The sequence below is a fragment of the Ursus arctos genome, unplaced genomic scaffold (genome assembly GCF_023065955.2).
Source record: "Ursus arctos isolate Adak ecotype North America unplaced genomic scaffold, UrsArc2.0 scaffold_6, whole genome shotgun sequence".
Lineage (NCBI taxonomy): Eukaryota > Metazoa > Chordata > Mammalia > Carnivora > Ursidae > Ursus > Ursus arctos.
The window spans coordinates 67,731,220-67,757,645 of NW_026623078.1; the positions used below are offsets into that span (position 1 = coordinate 67,731,220).

Genomic DNA, 26,426 nt, shown 5'->3' on the forward strand with positions numbered 1-26,426 from the left:
ACTGCACTGCTTTACAACTCGTGAACATCCCCTTGCTTTCCTCCATACTTTTGACACCGCTGCTTCTACTGAGAGAACTTTCCCCATCTCTACTGAAATCGTTCTCCCTAGCAAGGCCAGCTCAAACCCCGCCTATCCACAAGGCGTGCAGAGAGCTCTGTGGACAGGTACCTTATATACACACAGGAAGAGAAGGGGAACAAAGATATAAAAAGATACAAAGGTAGAATGGTCAATTTAAAAAGTTATTTATTAAACAAGTTAAACACAATTAAAAGTATATTTAAAAGTCCAACATTATTGGATCCCTTTGAATCATCTATTCCGGAAGAAATACTTTGTCAAACTAATGGTAAGAGAAACGATAAAAATAGAACAGGTATAAAAAACATTTTAAACAAACAAACAATAAAGCACATGGCAAACTCAGAAATAAAAACAAAAACACACAAACGATTTAGGTGAAACCAAAATGTTTCATATATTTTTAAATGTTTCTGGTATACTCACATGAGGGCTGACTTGTCTATGTCTGAGTTAGTAAACACCATATAAACACCTTTTTAGGGATCAGACTTTGTGTTATACAGAAATAATTTTAGATTATGTGTTGGGTGTGTAAACTGCCCAATTTAGCAAACATATTCTATATATGAACATATTCACTTATACTTAATGAAAAAAAGAACTTATAATTTAAGCATCTTGATTTGAGAACTGTGGCTTTGAGAGTTCTAATAAATTCCAACATCATAATCCCCAAATGCACTATCAAAAATGCTATCCAAAAAAAATTTTTTTAAAAAAGAGCTGCTTCTGGAAATTTCAGTATTTCAGGGCAAAAGAAAATACCATGTATTCCTGTTCACAAATTCTGATGTTTAGCCTCTACGGTTAACACAAACAATACTGTGTAATACAGAAGATTCCTATAGAAAAGCCTCGGTCTTTTCTCAGTAGTTCCAAATAGTGTTATATAATATTTCACTGGAAATAGTAGTTTCACCACAAATCTGGCAGTAGCTTGTTTAAAACATAACTTTGCCCCATAACATCCATCAAAGACTTTAAAACATAATTGATTTTGGCAGTACACATGAAGACCATGATGTGAATGGGAATTGCCAGTGGATACGAGGGCCTTTATGAAGTTTGGTGTGAGTGTGTGTGTGTGTGTGAGTGAGTGTGTGTGTGTGTGTGTGTTCTAAGAAGGAAATGGGATGAAATGGTTTATTCAGAACTATAAAACATTTTTCTAATTAAATCTCAATTGCATAAATAACATAAATCAAATGTTTAGAACTTACATGGATTCTGAATTTCTATGAGAAAGGCAACTATTTTTTTGTCTGTTTCCTTTTATCATTCTTTACAGAGGACAAAGCTTTAGTTATATATATTCTTCTGGACACTGAGGCAAAGTCTCCTTTGTCCCCTTCTCAGTCTGAAAGAGAAGGAGAACGAATAGACCTGCCGCTGGCAGGGCTGGAGAAAGTGAAAGGCTCTTTGTCCTTCTCTTTACTATCATGCTTGTGCTTGTGCTTATGCTTATGTTTGTGCTTCTTTTTCTTCTTCTTGTGCTCATGGTGATGGTGGTGATGGTGGTCGCTGTGTTTGGAGGATGCAGATTCCTTAGTAAACACTGAGAGTGGAGCTGTTGCAACTGGATGCATACTCATCTCCAAAGGTGATTGTTCTTTACCTTCAAGATTAAAAACACCCAAATGAATTCCTGTTGATAACAAGGAAAGTGAAATGAAAGTAAGAGGGAGTTGACTGACAGTATAGAAAAGAGGGACTCGTAAGTATTTAACACGTCCATGGAAATAATTAGGTATGGGAGAAGTATCTAAATAAGACATTCCATTAGTCACACACAGATGAAGAGTTCAGCATTGTGACCAGGAAATGGAATATTTCAATTCTTACAGTTTATACCAATTACGACATATATCAGTGTGTTACCAAACCATATTTTAAAAGTTAGCATTTATGTTTTAAAGTACTATGAAATGATAATAATGATTACATGTGTATAAGTTAAGATCCACATTCATCCTTCAACTGCAGCTCCTTCATCTACAGCTTGACCCTAAGGTACTGGGCAGGGCAATGGCAGTACTTTATCTTTGCCACCCGAAGAACCACTTACACACACAGAAGCATGTTATATGCTAGTTACTGATAATGACAGCGTAGCAAAAATCACATTTCAATAGTTCCTCAAGGTAATTTCTTAGGAATAGATATGCAAAAGTGAACTCTTGAAGTAGATTCAGTGCACTTAAGAAAACCAGAAAAGGCAGTGAGTCTATAAAGGGAACATCTCTACTTAAAGACAAGAGTAGTGAAAAAAGAAAAGAAAAGAGAAGAGAAGAGAAGAGAAGAGAAGAGAAAGAAAGAAAGAAAGAAAGAAAGAGAAAGAAAGAAAGAAAGGAAGAAAAAGAAAGAAAGAAAAGAAAGAAAGAAAGAAAGAAAGAGAGAAAGAAAGAAAGAAATAGGAGATCTGTGCTCTTGAACAGATTCTGCTGTTAATCTTCAGCATGCATTTTCTTTCTTTTTATCTCACCTAAAAAAAAAAAAAATCGAATGTTTCAGAAAGTTCTTTCCACTTAACCTTCTATCAGTTCGGGAACCTACAGCAGTAGTCCTCAGACTCTAGTATACAACAATTTCTTGCTTCCTCCTGATGCTGCAATCCTTGGGCCACACCCCAAGGAAGACATCTCTCGGTAGGACTCTGGACTGATGGTACTGCTATACATGCAGCCAGCTAAGAAAGAAAGCCCGAGGATCACGTTAGATATCCACCTTTCTAAATCTGGGTGGTTACCAAATCTCGTTGGTTCTCACGCACAAATCTCTCTTTTATCTGCCCCTATGAATTCAGAGCACCTCACCTCATCTGAACAGTGTACTAGTCTTCCGTGAACTGGTTCCTAGGCATCAACTGTCTTATACTCAAATCCATATTTTACACGGCTGCCCAGAAGCTGATTTTGCCCCACGCGGGTCATCTGGCAATATCTGAAGACATCTTTGTTGTCACACCTGGGGTAGGACTGGAGGAAGAAGAGATATGGGCCTCCCAAGGGTAGAGCCTAGGGATGCACAGACACCACACCATGCAAAGGACAGCTCCTACAAAAAATTCTCATGCCCACAATGTTAACAGTGTTTAGGCTGGAAGACCTTGCTGCATAGTGATCGTCCTAAAAACAAAGCTACCCGTAATCATCTGCTTAAAAACTCAGCTGGTTCTAAAAACAACAAAAACAACAACAACAAAAAACCACTCAGTTGGTTCTACCAACAGAATAAAAGCCAAACTTCTTGGACTTAAATGCAGCAGTTTCTGAAAATACAGGTTTTATGCAAACTAGCTAAAAAAACAAGCTTTCCACTAAAATGGACTTTTAAAGTAAATTCTCAGCACTAATTTTGATCCAAACTAGCCCCAAACCATGCTTCTTACCAAAACAGACATCACCACAGAAGTTCTCTAAAAATCAGTTTCAGCAGTGATTTCATTGACAGTTTACAATCTGTCCTGAACCAACCATTCCGGTCTTGTGTTCCCCTATCACCTTCTATGCACTCAAGGGTAGCCCGTCATTAACTGTGAATTTGTAAATGCTTCTTCCTATGCTTGAAATGCCCTTCCCTTATTTGTCTGACTCACAAATTCACTTAACAAGTAACAGGAACTATATGGGAACTGAGGACAATAGTGATGAACTGGACAGATCTCAGTCCTCCTGCCATTTACAAACTAGCTGAGAAGAAAGGATCTGAATAAGTACAAGCAAGTAATAAAAAGACAAACCCCAGAGTGAACCAGAAGCACAATAGGAGACTTAAATTAGTTGTGGAGGGATGAGAGGCAAACTTCTGCAAGGAAGTAATGTTTAAACGGTAACCTAGAGCACACAAAAGGGAAGGAAAAAACATTTTAGACTCTTTAATAATTTAAAACTCAGCTCAAATGTCATTTCTTTAAGAAGTGTTCCCCAAACTGCCCAAGAAGAATTCATTCTTTCATGTTCCCACAACATAATACAGAAAGAAAATTACAGCACAGAGAACTTAAGTGACTTGCCCAAGGTGGCACCGGCAGGTCTGAGCTACAAACCCAAGAAGCCTGCGTCCAGCGTCTGTGCTCCTAACCACTCCGCCCAGCCGCACGCAGCCCAGCGCACCCTGCAGCACAGCTTTTTGTCTGTGAGTCTCTTTCATTCCACTTGGAGCATCTTGACAACAGGGAGCTCGTCTCTTTCATCTTTGTGTCCCAGTGTGTCACCCGGTATCTAGCACCCTGTCCATCTCACCTCCCTACCCCTGCCGAAGCTTGCTAAACGAATGAATGAATTCATACAACAGAAATATCTCGTTCTGTTTCTTTTGGAGAGGATGTCCGGTGAATTTAGTCCAACTAAATGCAATCTGAAGGTCACAAATTTTGAAGCGAGTGGGATAAGCACAGAAACTATTATAGACCATTCATTCAACTAGTACTGACTGGCTACTGTACTTCTTTTGTGTCAGGCACTGTTCCAATATTTCAGGACAAATGAATAAATCTAAATTCTTGTCCTCACAGATTATTCATTATTCACTACAGAATTATAGTTTTATATTCATGATATTTTGGTAAAGATAACACTAATGATGATGCATTAGCTAATTACAGAGATTATTTACATACAGAGCAAGTTTAGGGCTCTGTATCTTTTGCAATAATTGGTACCAAGACAGTATTTGGAAAAATTTTGAGAGGTATCTGAATTAGAGTATCGGCCAAATACGCCACTGTTAAGATTTTAATTTAGATTTTAAATAAATTACGTGAGTATGTTCCCAATTCTACAAATATGAGAAAATAGGTCCATACACCTAAAAGGATACAGAGCCAGGTGATAAGGAGAAGTGATAAGAAACTTTAAAGTCTCATGAACAAATCCCTTCAGATCCTACCTCATGATTTAGTCAGTGTACAACAACAGACTGTGAGCTTTCCAACTGGCTGTCTGCACTATTAAGAGTCTGAGGTGCTCTTCTGCACTGAGAGAAGTTTCATCATCCTAAACACCTGCCAAGCTACTTGGATTGCAGAAAAACCAATAATTACATTGGAAACTGTACTTCCTACCAGAGGCAACTGCCAAATGGACAACCAAGTGTACTTGGGTACACTCTTTTCCAAAGAATACTTATAACCACTTCAAAATCCAATCTCTTGTCTAGTGGCCTTATACTTAGCATTAAAGATACACTGATTATAAATCTTGCATGTCTCTTGATTTGTATTCAGTCTATTAATAAGATGGATTAGCTAGATCCAAAGATAAAGGTTCTAGGAACAGGGCTCCTAGGACAAATGACTGATTTTGAGCTGGGCAGAATATTTACAAGATGAACCTGAAATATCTGGTATAATTGCAAGGAAGTTAAATTCTTCTCAACAGACCCAAGAGTCAACTTCTAAGAGGTTCTCATGGTCCAAAGATGGGACAATTTGAATAATGACAAGAACAATAACTAATGGACTGGAACTAATTAGTCACCATTGGAGGATGCTAGTTAGCCAACTCATTATTTGGGAAATTACTAAATAAAAAGAGGAGCCATTATCTTTCTCCTCCTGTATAATTTATACCACTGGGTTATAATAGATGAGAGGGACTTTCTTTATAGAAATAAGCCAGTTTATAAAAATAGAAAGATGAATTAGAATATCACCATCTTGCAGGACACCTGGGTGGCTCAGTTCATTGAATGTCTGACTCTTGATTTTGGCTCAGATCATGATCTCAGGGTTGTGAGATCGAGCCTCACATCAGGTTCCACGATCAGCAGGGAGTCTGTTTGAGATTTTCTATCTCTCCTTCTGTCCCTCCCTCCGCCTGCTCACAGGTGCACACACCCTCTCTAAATAAATAAATAAATAAATAAAATCTTAAAAAAAAAAAAAAAAAAGAATATCACCATCGTGCAACCCTCAGTGAAATAATGGATCTAGGCCTGAAACTTCTTAGTGGCTAATCTCATAAAAGAGTCAACTCTTAATCATAGGAAACAAACTGAGGGGTGCTGGAGGGAAGGTGGGTGGAGGGACGGGGTAACTGGGTGATAGGCATTAAGGATGGCACGTGATATAATGGGCCCTGGATATTATATAAGACTCATGAATCACTGAACTCTACATCTGAACTAATAATATATGTTAATTAATTGAATTTAAATAAAAAAATTGAAAATAATTAAAAATAAATCAAATCTAACTTCCACTATTTAACAAAACTAAAAACTAAAAAAAAAAAAAAAAAGAGTCAACCAGACATTGTATGTTTCCAGATGGAAGAACACAACTCCAGCTATAAACCTGAATACAATTAAGCTTCTATATCCAACTACAAGTTTACAAGAAATAAAGAGGACTCTAACACGTTAATTATACCATGGTGTAGAATCAGCAAAACACAGACTTGAAAACTACAGATCAAAACCCTGGTTTCTTTAACAAATACATTATAAAAGGAAGGAGAGAAAAAGGTAAACTTGAAACTTAAACTTAAAAAGAAGTAAAGGACATATCAGCCAACTGCAATGTGTAGACCTTATGTGGATAATGATTCAAAAAATAAAGTGCTAAAAATACATATTAGAATAATGGCATAAGTCAAATGAAACTTAAACAGTGACTGGAAATTTAAAAATATGAAAAAAATTAATTTTTAAAGTATAAGAATGTTACTGTGGTTATGACTTTTTAAAGTCCTCATCTTTTAGAGATATATACTGAGTAGTTCATGAATAAAGTGATGATACGTGGGATTTGTTTCAAAATAGTTCCTAAGGGTGGAAACGGTTAAGGATATAGATTACACAAGACTGACCATGAGCTGATCACTGCAGAAGCTGAGTAATGGATACACGGCAGTTCCTTATAGTATAAGGTCTGACTCCTTCACAGTTTTCCATAATAAAGTGTTTTTCAAAAAGGAGAAGTTAAGGCAGTTTGACACTATCCATGAAAATATTAAATGCCCATATTCTGTGATTTAGAACATTCGTTTCTAGAAATCTATCCCACAAATGTGTTCATGCATATGTGCAAAGACGCATATACAAAAATATTCACCAGAATAGTGTTTGTAACAGAACATCTGATAAAATGTTACTCTATCACCACCAGCAGCACCCTTTAGCTCTTAAGTTTTCACTTACTATAGACAATATATATTTCTGAGATTATTTGAGAGAAAGAACATGTGCACGTTGGGGGGGCAGAGGGAATGGGAGAGAGAATCTCAAGCAGATTCCCCGCTGAGCCAGACAACGCAGGGCTCAACCTCGCAACTCTGAGATCATGACCTGAAGCAAAATCAAGAGTCAGACGCTTAACCCACTGAGCCACCCAGGCCCCAGACAAAATACATTTTTTTGTTTGCCTAATCTCTCTCCTTCCTGGATACTTTTACCAGGTCTAAGCCAAGGTGATAAGAAAGTACACTTTCCTTCCCATGTGGAATTGTATTAACAGTCAGATTTGGGACACACAGGAGTTAACTTTCACACTAGCATGAGGTCAGGTTTAGAATCTCTACTGAGAAAAATGCATGCATTACCATCCCCATGGCACATTTACACATATAATTTCACATATCATTTCAGGGGTCTACAGATTCCTGGGAACTTGAGGCCCACCCAAGGTAAGGCACCACTCATTTTAAAGCTAAAGAAAGCCCTTTTAGTGACCTGAAATATAGGTCTCTAGGATAGATAGCACATAATATCAAAAAAAGATATATATAATTCAGAATACTATATTTTCCTATTTCATGTTACATGAGAAGAACAAAACAAATGCTCCGTTTTGTTGTTCTATCCAACATAAAAGCTTTCCTAGAGGTCTAGTAAAATACACTACGGATAAGGATTTTAGCTGCAGTCAATTTAACAAATGCAAAATAAACCAAAGAGGTACTTAATATAAGGCTAATGTGGAAGCTTCTCAGCCCATCTGATTAAAGTGTTAGTAACAGTCAATAACCCGCTAATTCTCTTAAATTCATTCACATTAGGTAAATGTTTAAACTTAACACAAAACCTGCAGTTTTTATTAGGAAAAGTGTGAAGTCTGGTCTTTGGATTCTTTAGATCACTATAAGAAATAAAGGGTAAAATTATATCATTAAAATTTAAGTAAAAAAAATCAAAGTCTGTTTTTCATATTAGAGTTTCAAAAGAAAGAACTAGTACTCTCAAGATTATATATATAGTGGGAAAGACTTCATGCACTAGAACAGTGCTTTTCTGACTTATGCAAGAAGGTGTTACATAACACAGCAGCCCTAGCTAAGCAAAACTGCAGGAACTCTCCTTCTTTTCTTCCCCACAGAAACCACTAGGGATTTCCCTCTGCCCCTGTGCCTGTCACTCCTCCTCTGTGCTTCATCACCACAAGCCTTGTAGCAACTTGGGAGATAGACAGGCCGCATCAGGCAGCTGGGCAGCTGCAGTGGTGGACAGGACATGGGAGGCTGTAGGGCCTTTCCCCAAATGGCTTAACCTACCGCACATATCATCCCTAAAATATTCTTCTATCATACGCAAGGAAAGAGAAAACTGGAGGGAAAAAAGAACAAAAAGGAAACTATGACCTGTCCACTACTTAACAGTTTCCACTTCTTATTTTACCTATACACCCATTCGTTTTCTATCCACTCCCCCCCAAACAGATGATATCTGCAATACATTACAGTTCTCAATTATCATCTGGTTTGTTGGTTCTAAGGGAGCCATCTCAGAATTCACCTCGCCTCAAAGAAAGGAAGCAGGGCTTCCAATCTCAAAAGCCTTGGACCGAACGAGATAGCATAAATGAATAAGCACAATTCCAAGCATACCACAAAATGGAAGGCATATCCCTGCCTAAGAGGACCTCTCAGTTAACTCTTTTTCAAGAGAAGCTGGAAATCCAGATTTTTATGTGTAATTTCTTTTTAGTAAACTACTTCAAAAATTTTTGCAAGACTTCTATAGACCAAGTAAAAGATGGCTCAGTTGGATGTGCTGAATAAGGCTCCAAACAAGGCTCATTTGTGAACTCTAATCTAGAATCCCCTAGAGAATTAACCTCACACTGGTTCTATGCCTCCTCTCCTCAGCCCTCCACTCACAACCTCAGGCCAGGCTAGCCACCACCGCAAGAGACCCTGGCTCCTTCTGGGAGGCAGGAAGAGAGGAAGTGCCTGTTTTACTGTGAACTTTGAGTTAAGCTGAAGTTGTGCTTCTGACATTCCAAAAGATGGAGCTCTGAGTGCCCCTTCTCTCAAAAACATTGTTACACACAACGGCTAGATTTGATACTTTTATTCTTCATGTATGGTATAAATTAAAAGGGATTTTAACTTTGTTGGCTAGTTTGAGTTACCTATCAAATGTAATGATGTGTTTATGGGAAAACCACGTTTAGAATCCCAAAATAAATACATATACAAATCATCTTCTGGAACACTATCATTTGTAAAATGAAGGTTTTCTAAATTCTAATAATATCACTATTGAATTTGAAGACTTGCTCACTGGACACAGGGTACCGAATAGCATAAACACATTTAAAGAAAATTACGAAGGCACATTAAAAATATATTCACAATTAAGTTTTACAGATCAGTCCAAATAATATACTGGTATACATTTGCCTCATGACATAAAAAGATCCTAGAAACCAAAGCTAAAATTTTAATACTTTCTTATTCCCCACCTCATTAGCCCTGTATCTCCTCCCCAGTCTCCCCACATGATGTCGTGAGAACTTCAAGACTGTAAAGAGAGATTCCACAAAAAAGTAGATGGGTTTTTTAAAGCAATATCGTACTATGACACAGGCATATTAGTGGGCACAAATAGGTGTTAACTCTGTAGGTTAGTGTGCCACAATACCAAAAAAAAAAAAAAAAAATTCAGATTCTTTTCCGGCATAGGAATTCATTCAATAGGCAGAAACACCACTCTCAAACTATATCAAGAGGTCTGAAATACTCTGAGCTTCATCGTTTTTAAAAATGTGGGAAATTTTTCATGTCTAGTAAAATTTTAATAAGTTTAATGGTAATAAAACAAAATTACACCAAAATAAAAAATGAAACCAAGAGAATACAAAACTGGCAAGGCCAAGAAATGTGAAAATTCATTTTTCAAAGTAAGTAATAAGGTCTCCAGCTGATTTCTTTCTGAAATAAATTCTCTACGAATCTATCAGAGTAAATGCATAGAGCAGCGCACGGAGAGATATAAGAAAGCAACAGTCTGGGGTCTCAATACCAAAATATTCTGAGATGCTGCTTTGGTTTGAATTAATCACAGTTGATCCTTAAGCTCTTCAAATCTATAAACAAACACTTTTGTTTGTATTATAAAAACATGGTTTATATAAGCAAAATCGATCTGTTGGAATCTTAAAATCTGACTAATGATTTCTGGAAAAACTATTCCTTAAAAATGATTTTGCTTATGTATCTTGTTTTTCACTCCCTGTTCCTCCAAAACTTGAGGACTGAATCTTTGCTCAACAGCACTGAATGCTTACTCGTTAATTAGATTACAATCTTTTTTTTTGTAAGCACCTAAGAACGGAGTAAGCAGAAGACAACGTAAAATGGAATAGGTAACAAATACATCTGAACTATTCTTCAAAAACTTAAGCCCAATTAGTATTTAATAACTGAAAAGACAGAACATCTTAGTTTTCTAGTATGGTATCTAGTCTTCAGGATTGACCGTGGATGACCAATCGTAAAACTTTCAGGGGGAGAGGGGAAGGAGAAGTGGTTGACTTTTGCATTTTGTAAAAGTACGAAAGGTACAGATTTGACGGTGTCTACTGAAGTTGGCATTTTTAATGTTATAATATTCTAAGAAAAATCACTGCAAGAAAAGAACAATGGGTATTTTTAAATGGCATATTGAGGGATGGTTTTCTCCCCCTTTCTACTCTTTTCTCATTTCCAAGTTTCATAAAATAGGAATGCACTATTTTCAAATAGTAAAAAGTCTAGTTTAAAATATTCTTAGGGGCGCCTGGGTGGCTCAGTCGGTTAAATGACCAACTCAGCTTAGATCTTGATCTCAAGGTCGTGAGTTCAAGCCCCACGTTGGGCTCCATGCTGGGTGCACAGCCTACTTAAAACTAAATAAATAAAATATTCTTTATGTTAGATAATACAAAGTCAATGTGTTGCAAGAAAAGCAAGTCCCTATATCTATATTTTTCATGTATTTTTTTAAGTCAATAAACTTTACAAAGTTTGCAGATTTGTTCTTGAGCAAAATATAATAATATTAATAATAATTTCACCTGTTCCTTTCCGTGCGAGTTCCATACTCCACTGGGGTTTTGTGGTCGGTGTGCCATCGCAGACCGATGAGTGCTGGGGTATTAAAGCAGATCGGGAGCTAGCTGGCCGATATTTAGAGAGCCCTAAAATGCCAAAGAAGAGGGAAAAGAGGTTTTTATTCCTTGGTTTACCAAAAGAAGAAAAAAGCCTGACATGTTTTTATAAGTTAACCTTAAAACCAGAAGCAGTTCAATAGAATTCTAATAATAAAAAGAATACTACTAACTACTAAAGAGCCCATTTGATTTTAATCCTTTGTCATGGTTCCTATATGCTTAAGTCTAAGAACAACACACCTTCAAGAAAGACAGTGACGTGTGACTGGCCTGCTAATATATAAACTGGATTCTACATTTGAGGTAGAAACCATATTTTATATTATGTATGTGGAATTTTGCATATAGTAAGTTCCCCTGCTCCCCTGAAAATTTGTTAATAAATTCCATTATAATACTTACTCAACAAATAGGTCAAAACAACGTAGGGGTTACAGAAGATATTTCAAACAGGAATTTAATGGCATAAAGCGAACAGCATTATAGGAGCTATCAGGAGACCTAGGTTCTGATTCCAAATCATCAACAAATTAGATAATTCAGGTGAGACATTTAACTCATTGTGTCTCAATTCCTTCATTTGTCACATGGAAAAGTTCTAAGGTCAGTCTAGCCCTGAGTTAGCTATTACTTGAGTGCGTCATTTAGGGCAAGGGATCTAATCTCTCTCTCTTAAGTTTATTTATCTGTAAAATGGACTGAACAGATAAATAATTGTTAAGATCTCTTACGATTAGAAAAGCCAAAGAATTCATGACCTTTCAGTTTTCAAATGTATTTTAGGCTCATAGTCTACCTGAAGCCAGTTCTCAAATTCTACTAGCTTATCCTAGATTACTAAATAGTGACAAATAATTTAGGTCTCAAAACCAGAATTTAATAAAAAGCAGACCAAGGTGGGTAAGGGGGACTTTGCACAGATATAACAAGTTTAAAAGAAAGGAAAAAAGAAAAAAAAATATTCAAAAACACAACCAGTATGGGGTATAAATAAATACTCTCTTTTTTTCTAATAAAAAGAAAACAAGAACAATACCCAGGGGGAAAAAAAAGAGAAGAAAAGAAAAACAGTCATATTCCCAATAAAAAATGCATTATAAGGTGAACTTGAGGGTGCCTGGCTGGCTCAGTCAGTAAAGCATGTGACTCTTGATCTTGGTATCATGAGTTCAAGCCCACGCTGGGCATAGAGATAACTTTAAAAAAACTAAACTTGATTTATCATTTATAAATAATAAGTATCTTCTAAGTTATCACACTGGTTACAAAACAGTACTATGCAATAAAAATGATAAAGGATAAATGAAAATTAATAAATTACACCTTACATATCAACAGGAATGAACTTTAGAAGCATAACATTGACTGAAAAAAGTCATATTGGTATCATACCATTTTCATAAAATTTAAAAAAAAGTGCAAGGAAATCCTGTATTTATGTGGTACACTATGAAGAAAAGCAACAGAATGATTAAGAAAAAGTAAAAAAGGAAACTGCAGATAGTATTTACTTGTAGTGCAAAAGCAGGTGAATAGAACCAGGAAGAGGCACAGAGGGAATGGCCCTGGCATGGAGCCTAAGACACAAGTTAGAGTGGAGAGCAGGTTCACTGATATTTATTTTATTATTATATTTCACACCTTACATGCAAGTTACATCAATGCTTTATTCCTGAAAATTATAAAATGGTGGTGACATAAACTAGATATTAACTCTTTAAAAGCATATTATGGCACACTATATCAAGAACTGTGAAAATCTTCTGAAGGTAAGTATCTCATAATACAGTTAAAATTAATCTTTTCACCAATAATATATTTTGGGAAATTTAGCCTAAGAATATAATTTGACAAAAAAGAAACAAAAGCTTTTGTATGAAGATATTCAGTGCAGAATTACCTGTAATTAAAAAAAAAAAAATACTTGAAACAACCTAAATACCTACCAACAAGAAAAAATAAGGTATATTACAGCATATCAACTCAATACTGTCTCAGGTACTATTTGCAAAAGGAAAGATTATGATATGTTTGACAGATGCTTGCAAAAATCTATGATATAATACTATGTGAAACAGGCAGGCAAAAAGAGAAAGTGGTGTTGTGGGAGGCATTAACTTCAGTCAAAGTTTAAAATTATGGTTACATTATTAAATAGAAAACAGACCCAGGGGGCACCTGGGTGGCTCAATCGATTGAGCGTCTGCCTTCAGCTTGGGTCATGATCCCGGGGTCCTGGGATCGAGTCCCATGAAAACAGATCTAGTATTTTATTTTGAGGTTAAGTCCACCACAAAAAAAAAAAGGAAAACAAACAAACAAACAAAAACCCTTAAAGCTACTGGTAGGAATCTGTTGAATGAATTAAAAAAACAAACAAACCCAGAAGTATGCCAAATACTTAAAAAGGACCAAAATAAAACACAATTTTAAAAAATCCTTTAAAACATTTTATTCCTTTGCTAATATGCATTATAATCTGATACAATCTAGTATTTTATACTAGCTACTTATAAACTTTATAGTTGTTCACTTGGAAATAAAGCAACAGAACAGCAGTACCATGAGAGAACTCTCTTCATCACCTCCTGACTGCTGTATACTAATCCTACCTGGAGTCGATGGCCTTTCAAGCATGTTCAAATGATGGGAAATAAACGCCTGGCTATCATGAACAGTGTCCATGTCAATTTCCTCCTCATCTTGAGAATTTGAAAACTAAAACACATACACAAAACAAAGGAGAAAAAGAGCAATTACATCGCTTTACGTTTGGATCTTAGCTCTTAGGAAAGGTAGCAGAGAGGCCACAGAACATACCCCCACATCTTAAAAAGAAAAGTAGTCTTTTTCTCAAAAAGTACTAAGAGTAAGAAAAGATTAAATGGTTCAGCCTCCAAAAGAAGCTGAATGGATATTACTGGAAATGAAATAGCAACTAAAATCTACTCCTGTGTTGTGGGGAGAGGGAGTGAGCCGTAGTAGACTACACACACATAGTTCCTCCCCCAAACAGAGAAGAAGTATGTGATAATAGAAGTTAAATAATCAGATGGAAGATCTTAAATGGACATTTGGGTTCTTTTATGATTCAGTCTGCCCCATCTGTTCCTGCTAAGGAAAAACCATTGGAAGTATCAAAAAGATTTACAAGAAGGTGAATATCCTACACTATTAATACAGGTTTAACCTGTATTTCTTACTCTGATTTTGAGTTTGACTTTACTGCTATCCTCATTCTTCTCCAGTATTTGACCAGGTTCTAGTGGGGACCCCAGTGGTGTATCAGCCTTCCTCTTCACTCCCTGCTGATGAGCTGACATATTACATGAGGCTTCCTTGGCAAGGTGATCATCTTCCTGCGGCAATATTCAAGATCAAAATTAGATTTCTGAAGACAAGTAGCTCATATTATAGCTGAACACTACTAGCTACAGCAACCATGCAGATTAGAACATGCCCAGTGCCTAAAAATTATCAGCAATGGGCTTAAAATAAACTTCACCTTTTCCTGTCTGCTGGTCTTTTTTGGGGGAGGTAGGAGGAACTTCTAGAGCTTTCCCAAAAGAATGTATCTTTTGGTATCATTTTTTCTTCTCCTGAAGACTCCAAGAATGAATGTAAGTTAACATATATGGGCAAGAATTAGAAACATATTTATTTCTACAAGTTTGTAAATATTCAGATTTGAAAGAGCACATTAATGAGACTCTACTCTTCCTATGGAAAGATCATCTTACTTCTTCATAATCCAAACTCTAGGATACATTTCAAATTTACCACAAATAAGTACAGCTATATTCCAGAAAATCTAGGTGAATAAACAAATTTAAAATAATTATCACTAACTAGCATAAAGAGAATCTCAGTTTTCAAGTGTCAAAACACCAGTAGGGAATTGCCAGGCAAGTAATCTGGTCTAAATATTGGCGAAAAATGAAGCATGAATTATTGGGGACATTTTGTTATTGATATGAAAATCAATTCTGGAAAACTTTCTTTGAATTACAGTAAAATGATTGTTATGTATCCTAAAGGTCTTTCTACAAAAAGTCTGGTAATTTTCTAACGCATAGCTAGAAATAAAAGCTTTTAAAAGGCAAACACAGACAAACATACATAAATAAAACTATAATGCATCATCTCCTCCCACATCAGCAGCTTACTCATTTACCTGACCATTCACTGTTATTTATTTAATTCGACAAGCATTTGCCAGGCACTTATCATATGCTTAGAATTGTGCTAGGTATGACACAGTAGGGGGGGAAAAAAAGTCAGGGCCCCTGTGTTCAAACAGTTTGCCAACAGCATATACAGACAAGATTAAATTCTTCATTTTAATTTTCGACCACTCAAGGAAGAAATTCAACACTCAAGCACAAAAACACCATGTCAGGACACAAGGGGTAAATGGACTGGCAGCACATCATCTGTCACGTGCAGCTATACAGTTTGTCAGGAGCACTTTCTAAACTGTAAAGTGCTAAACTACCGTCAGCTAGCCGGGTTTTTTAAGTGGCACATGAAACTCTTAGTGGCTTTAAAATTCACCAGTCAAAAAAAGCAATTCTCTTCTCTAGATAGCTCTATATAATAAAACTACATCTTCTGTAATGCATATGATTCTTACAGGGTTCTGAAATCCAACTAGCTGTGCGTGACTACTTGGATTAATCGCAGCTTCTTGGTTGCCTGCTATGGCCTCTGGAATTATGGTCGGATTCAAGACAGCTTTTTTCTCTTTTAGATTAAGAACCAACCCAAGCTCTGGTAAGGGCAAGCAGGAAGGTCTACTGAGGCCAAAAAGTGTGAAGTACAAGTCCACAGCACCACACCGTAACCTCCAGTCATGTGAAGTTCCTAAGAAGTAAATAATAAAGAAATAAGTCAGTATGTACATTTATCCATAAATTTTTAACTGCTCCAGAACCTATGCAGAGGGAAAGGTTTATGATGTCAAGGGGCCATCTAATGACCCAGGCTCCACTGGCAAACCCTCTACTCTAAAGATGTATCTTGATATAGATATTTAGAAATTGTAATGGAAGCAGTAAATGCTTTCTTTAAAAAAAATTATTTATTTATTTATATGAGAGAGAGAGCATGCACATGTATGTAGGGGGGTGAGGGGGGAGAGGGAGAGACAGCACCTCCAGCTGAGTGCAGAGCCCATGTGGGGTTTGATCTCACGACCCTAAGATCACAACCTGAGCTGAAATCAAGAGTCGGAGGCTTAACCAACTGAACGGCCAAGGCACCCCTGGAAGCAGTAAATGTCAGTGAATGAACTAACAAGTTTTGCAATTAGAAAAAATATTATCATTATACCATTCTTTTTTTTTTTAAGATTTATTTTAGAGAGGAAGAGAGAGTGCTAGTGAGTGCGTGAGGGGCAGAGGGAGAGAAGCGGACCCCCTACTGAGTGTGGAACCTGATCAGGGGCTCCATCTCTGGACCCTGAGTCCTGACCTGAGCTGAAAGCAAGAGTAAGATGCTTAACCAACTGAGCCACCCAGGTACCCCCATTACACTGTTCTTCTTGGCAAACGAATATTAGACATCTACTAAAAATTTATTATTCCCAAAACAGTATTTTTTCTGGCCCTATATCTTCCTTTTAATTCCTTCTTGGAAACTACTCCACAGTCATTCATTCTTTGTTCATCTTCCCTGATTTTCTTCTTGAATAGCACTCCATGAGCCCTTATGAACTCTACCACTTGAAACAAATTCTCCTGCCAAATTTATTACTTTCAGGTTTTAAATATGGTAAGAAACCCTACAACTACCTAAAATAACATGATTCAAAACTTTTACTGAGGAGGAGGAAAATGTGTTGCTAAACGCCTTTATATTTGTGTTGCTCTACTAGGTATTTGTTTAAAAAATAAAAAATAAAGGAAAAAGCAAACCCCAAAGATAGCAACAGCTGGTAAAACACATACTGACCAGAAGAAGACTGTGTAGAAATTTGGTTTAAAGTAGTTGAGAGACTAAAGGCAAGTTCTTTCAGTTTCTCTGATGAATCCCAAGTCTTTTTTTTATCTCCAAAATAAGGGTCTTGATCTTAGATTATACCTTATCCCATATCAATAGCAGATCAGAGAGCAAATCAATACCAGAGTTCTTTCTTACTTTCCCTTTTTCCCCAACAGTGCACACCAGGTAGATACTGACATCAAATGGAATAGACTGACAGGACGAAATCTGTCATCTAGGGTTAGAGAATTGCAATGGTTTCTAGGTAGAATTTACAATAAATGAAAAGTAACATGTAAATTCTTCTGGGTAAGAAAAGTCCTACAAATACTTAATTTTGTTCAAGAACTGTGATTTCAAAAGAGGACCATAATGTTGAAAAAGGAGAAACAAAAGGGAAAGAAGTTGCTACAGCAAATTTTAGACAGCATAAATATTAAGCTTTGTGGTTTTCAACAAATACTAGAAGGAGTAAATAAAGTGCCATCAATCAAGTAGTGATTCTGATGAGACTTACCCCAACAGGTAAGTAAATATGATATGAATTTCATGCAAAGGAAATTCATATGGGAACAATTATAATTTCACAGAGTTCAGACGATATACTACACTGTACTAGGCACCTTTTATGCCATGAAACCGCTATTGTCAATGCTATTTGAGACATCTTCAACTTTGCTACTGTGTGATACGGTAACAGATACACAGCACTGCTAAAAGCAAAAGAAAGGCAAGCTCCTAAGGAGGATGAGGTTTTTGTCATAAAAACTACAGAGAAACTAGACATGGAAAGAACAATACAGCCTGAAAAGTAAGGATTTTATGCTGGAAATCCATTTCCTTCTCTGGAATATGCAGATCTGGACACTTCCAGGGCCCAACATTGCTTAATTTTTTGTAGGCATCCCTTATTCTCCTCCTCGAAGCATTTTACACAGGTAGGTTCCACAAAGGACAAGTTACAGATTCCTGAGCCTTTTATTACAAAGGCTGGATGGGCTCAAACCTCTGAGGGAAGGGAAGGAATCCTGTCAGGGCAGCCAGCTCTATCTGCTCAGGGGCGTTGCAAGAAAAGGAGTGAACCTCAGGCGTTTATTTTATCAGTAAAGAAAACTGGAACAGTTTAGGGTACATTTACACTGGAAGAAAACTTGGCCTTGAAGATCGATATCACCTAATTACGTCTGCCGCAAATAACCATCCTGAACTATGTTGCAGATGACATCAAAACCAGTCAGGCAATTGACTGTGGATTCCTCAAGGTTTTTAAAAAAACTATTAGCAAATGGAAAACGCACATTTTGATGAACTAGGGTGTTTTGTTTTCTTAAAAGTCAGCTTAAAGATAATTAGGCAGCACAGTGAAGGCTGCTAAATACACTGAACACCTAGAAAAAGAATTCCGATACTTTTTATTTCTATGTGGGCTTTTTGGTTTGTTTTGTTTTTGTTTTAAGATTTTATCTATTTCAGACAGAGAGAGAGGGAGGGAGAGCATGTGCATGGGCACAAGACTGGGGGGGGAGGCTAGAGGGAAAGGGAGAGTCCCCACTGAGCAGGGAGCTGATGTGGGGCTTGATCCCAGGACCCTAAGATCATGACCTGAGCCAAAGGCTGACACTTAGCTGACTGAGCCACCCAGGTGTCCCATGGTTTGTTTTGTTTTGTTTATTGAAGATTTTGGTAGATCTTCAATTTGGATGGAGGAATGAATATTGTTTTGTTCCTGAGGGAAACTACTGATAGTGTTTCTTCCCTCAAAAAACTGATTTTTAAGTATTAAAATGTAGGGCTGATAAGAAGGAGCTAAAAAATGAAGAGAAGTACTTCCTATAAAATTACAAAAGAAAAAAAATCAAATTACATTTCAAAATCCTGGAACAAAGTCTTTAAATGGTCGTATTATTTACAGTGCAATTAAGTTGAATGGCATAGTGGGGAAAACACTTCTGCTAAATTACCAGTCTGCTCTGTGATCTTGGGCAAGTCAGGTGCCTGGGCCCTAAAATGAGAACACGGATCTGAGATGATGCTTCAGATCCCCTCAGGTCAAAAATTCTATGATTTCAAATCAATCAATCCATCACTGAGAGGCCCTGAAACATCTTCTGATTTCTACCCTCAGTTACAGCATTTCTAGCTTAAATGGCCCCAATCACTTAAGAGGCAAGGAATGCTTATATGAAAACAACAGGCATTATTCTCTCCTCTCAGGTCAATGTTGTCCATCCTGTCCTCACTAGCAGTTATACTTTGTTTCCCACCTTGCTTACTTGAAACAGAACTCTCATGAAGAAAGCAGGAAACCCAGTATTGATGTTCTCTACTCAAGTCACAAAGTACCTAAAGACAAACCCCCAAAATAGCAAATCTGATACTAAAAAGATCATCTCTTCATTTTTTGAAGTAATTGCTAGTAAAGCTCATCAAGCCAAAAAACTGCTAAGAATAGAGCTCATTTTGAAAGCCACTGTTTCCAGGACATTTTTCAATAAACCCAGCATTTCTTATTGATGACAGAAGCTTGGAAATCTGAACAGAGTCTTGTCAGGCAAATAACAACTGCCACAGAGCAGTTCTGTCCTGATCTCTCTATGCATATTACACTAAGTACAAACATTTCACTCATATCCGTGTGTGTGTACACATATGTAATTTCCTACAAAAACTGTATTAATATGTTTTCATTTTCTTGACCATTCTTCTTCCTAAAAAGAGTTTTTGGGAGGAGAAAACCAGAAGGCAAGAACTTTGAAATTTTCTGACGTTAATATCAAAATTGTCTATTTTCTTACTCTGAAATGTGGCAAATTCCACCAAACTGAATTAGAAGTTGTCTTTCATTCTACCCCCTAGAGTTAGGCTAAACACTATAAAGTATGACACAAACAGCCATCAATGTCCTGAGCAATTTCATAAATGCTTGCACGTCATCCTTACAGTAATGTGCCAAACACTGAAGAGCAACTTGGGAGTAATGCTAAGATTTCTTTCATAATGATATACAATCTTGTCAATGTAGGCCTCTATCCCGAGAAATGAAAAAACACTGTTAATCAGGTAAGACTTGAGAAAGTACTTACATTTTAAATAAAATGCAAAGCACCAATAAAAAACTCCAAGTCCAAAGTTCTTAATTTTTAAATGTATTTTTAAAAATTATTGTCACGTTGGTCTATAATCCAGTATCTTACATAAAGCCATAAAAGGTAGGATTCTCGTCTGTTCTGAATTTTAAGACATTTTTCTTTGGGAAAGGAAAATCATTTCTTTCACTGTGGAAAAAATATACATACACAGCTAACAGAAGAGAGCCAGGTCATAACTCCACGGGTTCCCCATTGTATATAGGATAAAATGCAAACTCCTGAAGGACTTTCACTTTTGCATCCTAAACTATTTTTCCAGATAACAGTATTTGTCAAACACCCTTTCAGAGGTGTTTTGATTATATAAGAAAGCCCCTGAGGCTTTCTTATATAATCCTCTTACCTAAAATGTCTTTCTCCTGTGGCAAACACTTCCATTCCTTAAGAGCTAGCTCAAATGTCACCACCCGACAAACATTCTGCCATTCCAGGCAGGGTTCGTGGTTCTATTCTTCAGGTTGCTAAAGTACTTTGCTCTTCTCTTTGTTTCAGCAACTATCTATTTGTATTAAATTCTTATACACACAAAACAGAGTATAGTGGCATACTGGAGGTGCTCAAGAAGTAAATGGTGAATAAATAAATAGTTGAAGCTTTAAAAAGAACTGCCCATAAACAATGTGATACTTCTAATTAAAAATAAACCCATTTATTTCAGATTCTTCAGCAACTAGGGACAAAGACCATATAATGTGAAAGAGGTTTCTCTTTAAAGATGTTTATTCCTTCTGAGGAGCATTATTCTTTAAAAGCTATATGGGAACTACAGCAACATTCTGGCGGACAACCGAGGAAATGTGGGTATGAGCTATATACTGGAGTACGGCATGGTGATATTGAGGATATGTAGGAGGATGTCCTTATTCTTACGAATACATACTAAGGTACTTTGGGAGAGTATCATGATGTAACTTACTTTCAAACAATTCAGGAAAAAAGAAAGAGGTATGTATACACAAAGAAAGAGAGGGAAAAGAAAGAAATATGGTAACAAGTTAACAACTAGGGAACCAAGATGAAAATACATGGTCTTTCACTGCATTGTTCTTAAAATTTTTCTAAGCTTTGAAAATTTTAAAAACAAAATGTTGGGAAGAAAAAGTTATGTGGGAAAATTAAACTAAGGAACGGGGTAAGATATCTAATGTCTGTATGGATATGTACATAGATAGCTGTGTATATGTGTGTTTTCAAAACAAAAACTGTTGGCATGAGTAGCAGAGTAGCAACCCAGAACTTAAGGTTGAGTGGAGCTAACCTAACACACCAGGCAGAGAGAAGAGACCAGGCAGTCCTGGGATCTCAACGGTAGAAATCTGGGAACTTTCCTTCTGGTATATGGCCATTAGGATGACTCAGTTTCCAAGAGCTGCTAGTTTCTTTACCTCTCAGCTCTAAATACACTTAGTATTTTTCTAAAAAGACTATTCTTAATATTCATTAATGATATATTAATTTTAAAAGAACATGAATATAATTTCATAATTAGTTCATTTGTCTTACTCTCAAACTAATTTCAATTTTTGAAATCCTAACGCTATGCATCCTACCACAATTACTCTCTTATTGAGAAGTTTCTGAAACCAACTAAGCAAACTTTGATTCTTCAAAAGCACCTGATGACCACCTAAGATGATCTTTTCTTAATTGCTATGATACTGTCTCTCTATACTATTTCAAATGGGTTCAACAAATTTTATAACTAGGCAAACTCAACACATCTCAAATCCACTTTGGAATAGGATGGAAATAAATTAATATAATTAAATCCCTACTGTCTACAGTTTATTTGTTCTGCATATGTAAATCAAGACAATGTTTATCTCAAATGACCAGATGACCAAGGAATCCCAATGGGGAGTGCAGGGCAGAGTTCAGTAGGATCTAGGGACTTAGATGATGTTCTAGCTCCTTTTGTTATAAGCCAATTCTCACTACCATTTCTTCAAAACAATCACAAGTAAGAAGATATATAGCAATGTGAAAAATTATCATGATAAATGCTGTTTTAATACCTTCATTTCAACTACAACTACAACTATGTACATACAATTTTTCCCCCTAAAGGCCAAATACAGGCCAAATACAAATAATAAAATTATATATTTTCTGTTTTGGTTCAGATAAAACTCTGTAACATGATTATATTAACATCATTTTTAAAAAAGAAACTTTAAAAATTATGGGGAGCCTGGCTGGCTCAGTTGTTGGAGCACAGGATCCTTCATCTTGGGAATGTGAGTTTGAGCCTTGCATTGGGTATAGAGATTACTTAAAAATAAAACCTATAAAACAAAAAAAAAAAAAAATTGAACAACAACAAAAAAAGGATTTCTTAGATCTGATTCATTCATGTATCCCAAAGGTTCAGGAGTGGAAGGGAAATGAGCAATCCTCCAACCAATCTCCCCTAATGTCCAATGTCCTCTGATAACGTTAAAAAACAAAACAAGACACTATTCCCAACTATTCATGCCACTCCCACTGTTCATACTGCTTCCATTTATTTATAACTCTGAAGAGCTGAGCAATAAATTGTTTACAACTACAGATCTGTTTTGTTTAGAGAACTGCCATAGAGAATTCCAAATCAAAGCAACAACTGTACTTTATACTGAACACTATCAAAATTAAATACTAAAACATCAATCAGAGCTTGAATTTATACAACCACAACTTTCCAATGGGTTTCAAATGTCTTACAGGAATTGTTCCATTAAACTTAAACACATATTTATTCTGTTCAAGTAATCTTCCCTAGGAGTGATGAGATTTTTTGTATTTCATTATGCTTATTCAAAGTTATAATCCATCCCAGTCATGGAATCATGCATTCTTGTTAAGAATATAGTCAACACAGGATAGTTTGTATCACATTTTAACTATTAAATGAAACTTTACAAGTTCCTGAACTTGTGTATTTATCCCCCGGATCTAAATGACAGTAATCGTAACATCCTTCAAGGTACCACAAGTAGCAAAATATAAAACATTATGTAAACAGCAGCAAACATTCTTCTAGGGATTAGGGAAACCATTAGAAAAATAATTTAAGCTTTATCAGTAGAAACTGGTTTATGTGTTGTTTTCTGAGTACTTTGAGGACAAGGGCCATACTACTATATTTCAACTTAATACCTGCTATGGTGCTTTTACTTGGGGTGTTGCACTGTGATTATGAAATTGAGGGACAGAGTTATACAATTACTTAACATCACAATGCCAGTAAATAAAATAATTTTTTTAAAAGAATCAAAACTTGGTATTTAGTTATGATTTAGTGAAGCGGCCACCAATGAAACAAGCAGGATAAGTTATTTTCTAATATCCTAGAGAGCAGATAAAGTAACATGCATATTGGAATGAATAACAACTGCTCTCTCACCATCTGCCTGGCACAGTTTATCTTTAAGTAAAATAAATTTACCTTTTAATTGAATTTTAAACCAAAACCAGCATTACATTTCAACACATCAGAGCCATAAGGTAAATTTTCTTTAAACATATACAACTGGAAAAGACCAAAAATTCAATTAAATAAAAATAAACGACCTACAAAAAAGGAACTACAAACAGCTCAGAGAGGTTAGAAGCATAATGATATCATTAGTCTGTTAGTTTAACATTTTGGGCATTTAATATGAACTAGATACTGTGCTTTACAGATGGTAACTCACTAAATTTTCAGTTTGCAGAGGCAGGCAGCATCGTCATCTCCATTTCATAAAGGAGATACACAGGCTTAGACAAGTCACACCTCATAAATCATTCAGCTGGGACCTGACCCTCATCCAACTGGTTCCGGAGCCTATAGTAGGAGCACTAGGCTATCCTGCCTCTTGACCTCCTCCGAATACAGTGAATGCAAACTGTGATGAGATACCATGGTATCCACTGTGCAGAACAATAACATACACTGCTCCTGAAAGGATTCACAGGAAACTGGTCACTCCTAGGAAAGGCCACTAGGTAGTGAGGGAAAACAGATGAGAAGACATTTTTCAACTCTTTGTAATCTTCTGAAATAAAAATAACAACAGTTAATACTTTGCAGGTCTATATTTATAGCTCCTTAGACATGTGGGATACTTCCACATAAATTAACATTTTTGTTTCCTCAACCACTTTGTGAGGCAAAGGGAGTGAATATATCCTTAGTCAATGTCACCACGCTCACCACTGTGAAGGCAGATGTGATTAAATATCCTTCTTTAAAAAAAATGATAAAAAAATTAACCATAGTTCTCTAAGTACTGAAAACTTGTTGTAAAATGAAAATGCTCCAATAATAAAAATTTTTTTTTAATTCTTACCAGAATTCATAAGTTTCCAAAGTTGATCTACCAAGGCTTCATTGCATAACGGAGACTCCATGTTCTTAGTAAATGGTGGGTTCTTCGTCAACATGTTTAGAATCTTATGTCTGACAGATAAAGAAAAATCAAACTTTTGCTGACCATGAAATAAAAACATTTGAAAATGATCTGTAGTATCTCCTTCCTATTTTAACTTTTCTTAGATTTATCTTTGTGTTTAACTTCAAAAGACATTATTTCACACATCTTAAATATTTACTATTGTTTTTTCACTAGAAAGATTCTGGTGGGTTTGTTCTTTCTAAAATTACCATAGTGTATGAGGAGGTCCTTTAAAACCTGACTCTATGTATTCCTAACCAACCCTTCCCATTATATTTCTAAAATGAATATTTTATTCTCCTTGGAAAAATTTTTAAAGAAAGACTGGTCAGTAAATACAAAAATCTTAAAATGGGGAAAAAAAAATTACATATGGACCAAGAAGAAATCTACACTGAGGTAAAATGAATACAAACTTCATTATTATAGTATATTTGTAAAGCATGGAAATGTGCAGAAGCATTTAAAATATGGAGACCAAAAAAAAAAAAAAGTTTCCTCAAAATGAGCTGAAGTTTAGAGGAGTTAATTAGTAAATGTATCCTCATGTTGGGTAACAGTTAAAGTCTGCTACTGGGAGTTATCTCCTGTGAGAGGCTACCTTAACACTTCTGGAGTCTTCTAAAAATAGGACAATGTCACCAAAACAAAATCTGAAAATGTCCAATGCTATGAGTAGGAGACACCAGAGAAAGAGGACAGAGAAACAAAAGGAAAAACAAGGAAGCTATGGCAGTAGTCTAACATTTAGTGTAGGGATAAGAACCAAGCCCAGGCCTAAGAGATTCAAGACCACAGAGTAATGGAATGCTTGGATATGGAGAAGAAACTTAGGTTGTAATTACAAATGAGATTAGCAAAACCTTAAAGGTGAACCCAAGGCAGTTTTTATATTTAATTGTTGGTGGTAAGGCAGCAAACTGGATTTGTACTTGAAAAAGAGATGGGAGGAAAGTGGAACTACTAAGTTGCAGATTAAGATATTTAACCCCTTTTGGCTTCAATTTTATGTCTGTGAAAGTGAAAGACGTGGACTCTCACTTTAATATCCTCTTGTGCTTTGATATTTTAAGACTGTATAAAAGACTACTGAAAAGCTATGAGAAGAAAAAGTGAAATGGAGTTATGGATGCAATTTACAGATAGGGACTATGAAAGGGGATACAGATCTTCATGGATATTTCATATGCATATTTTCGTACCCTTATAAATAAACACAATTCCTGTCCTTAAGGACCTCAAAATCTATTTGTAAGCACAGATCACTATTACAGGTAAACAATCTTTAAAAATATGGATAAGTTTGTTCTTTAGAGCATGTTAATGTTCTTATACTTTTAGTTTGCATTAAGAAGAAAATTTAAGTTTCTATTTGGCTGCTTTCCCAGTTACCCCAAATACCGAAGTGGTAGGGCCCAA

The 26,426-nt window shown here is 36.1% G+C and overlaps 1 protein-coding gene across 4 annotated transcripts in view; it reads right to left on the reverse strand.

The window, feature by feature from the left end:
- Window positions 1–232: 232 nt before the first annotated feature.
- Window positions 233–26,426, reverse strand: part of TAF2 (TATA-box binding protein associated factor 2) — an 87,221-nt gene continuing 61,027 nt past the window's right edge. Inside the window, exons 22-27 of one of the 4 annotated variants that reach the window (XM_057307848.1) lie at window positions 24,903–25,012; window positions 16,092–16,321; window positions 14,662–14,817; window positions 14,071–14,176; window positions 11,363–11,485; window positions 233–1,702 (exon numbers count right to left, since the gene is read on the reverse strand). In XM_057307848.1, coding sequence (XP_057163831.1) covers window positions 1,440–1,702; window positions 11,363–11,485; window positions 14,071–14,176; window positions 14,662–14,817; window positions 16,092–16,321; window positions 24,903–25,012 — 988 coding nt within the window. In that variant the 3' untranslated portion in view covers window positions 233–1,439. Of the gene's footprint in view, window positions 1,733–11,362; window positions 11,486–14,070; window positions 14,177–14,661; window positions 14,818–16,091; window positions 16,322–24,902; window positions 25,013–26,426 lie in introns of all 4 variants that reach the window. The other 3 variants (XM_057307847.1, XM_057307849.1, XM_057307850.1) reach the window with 3 other exon arrangements.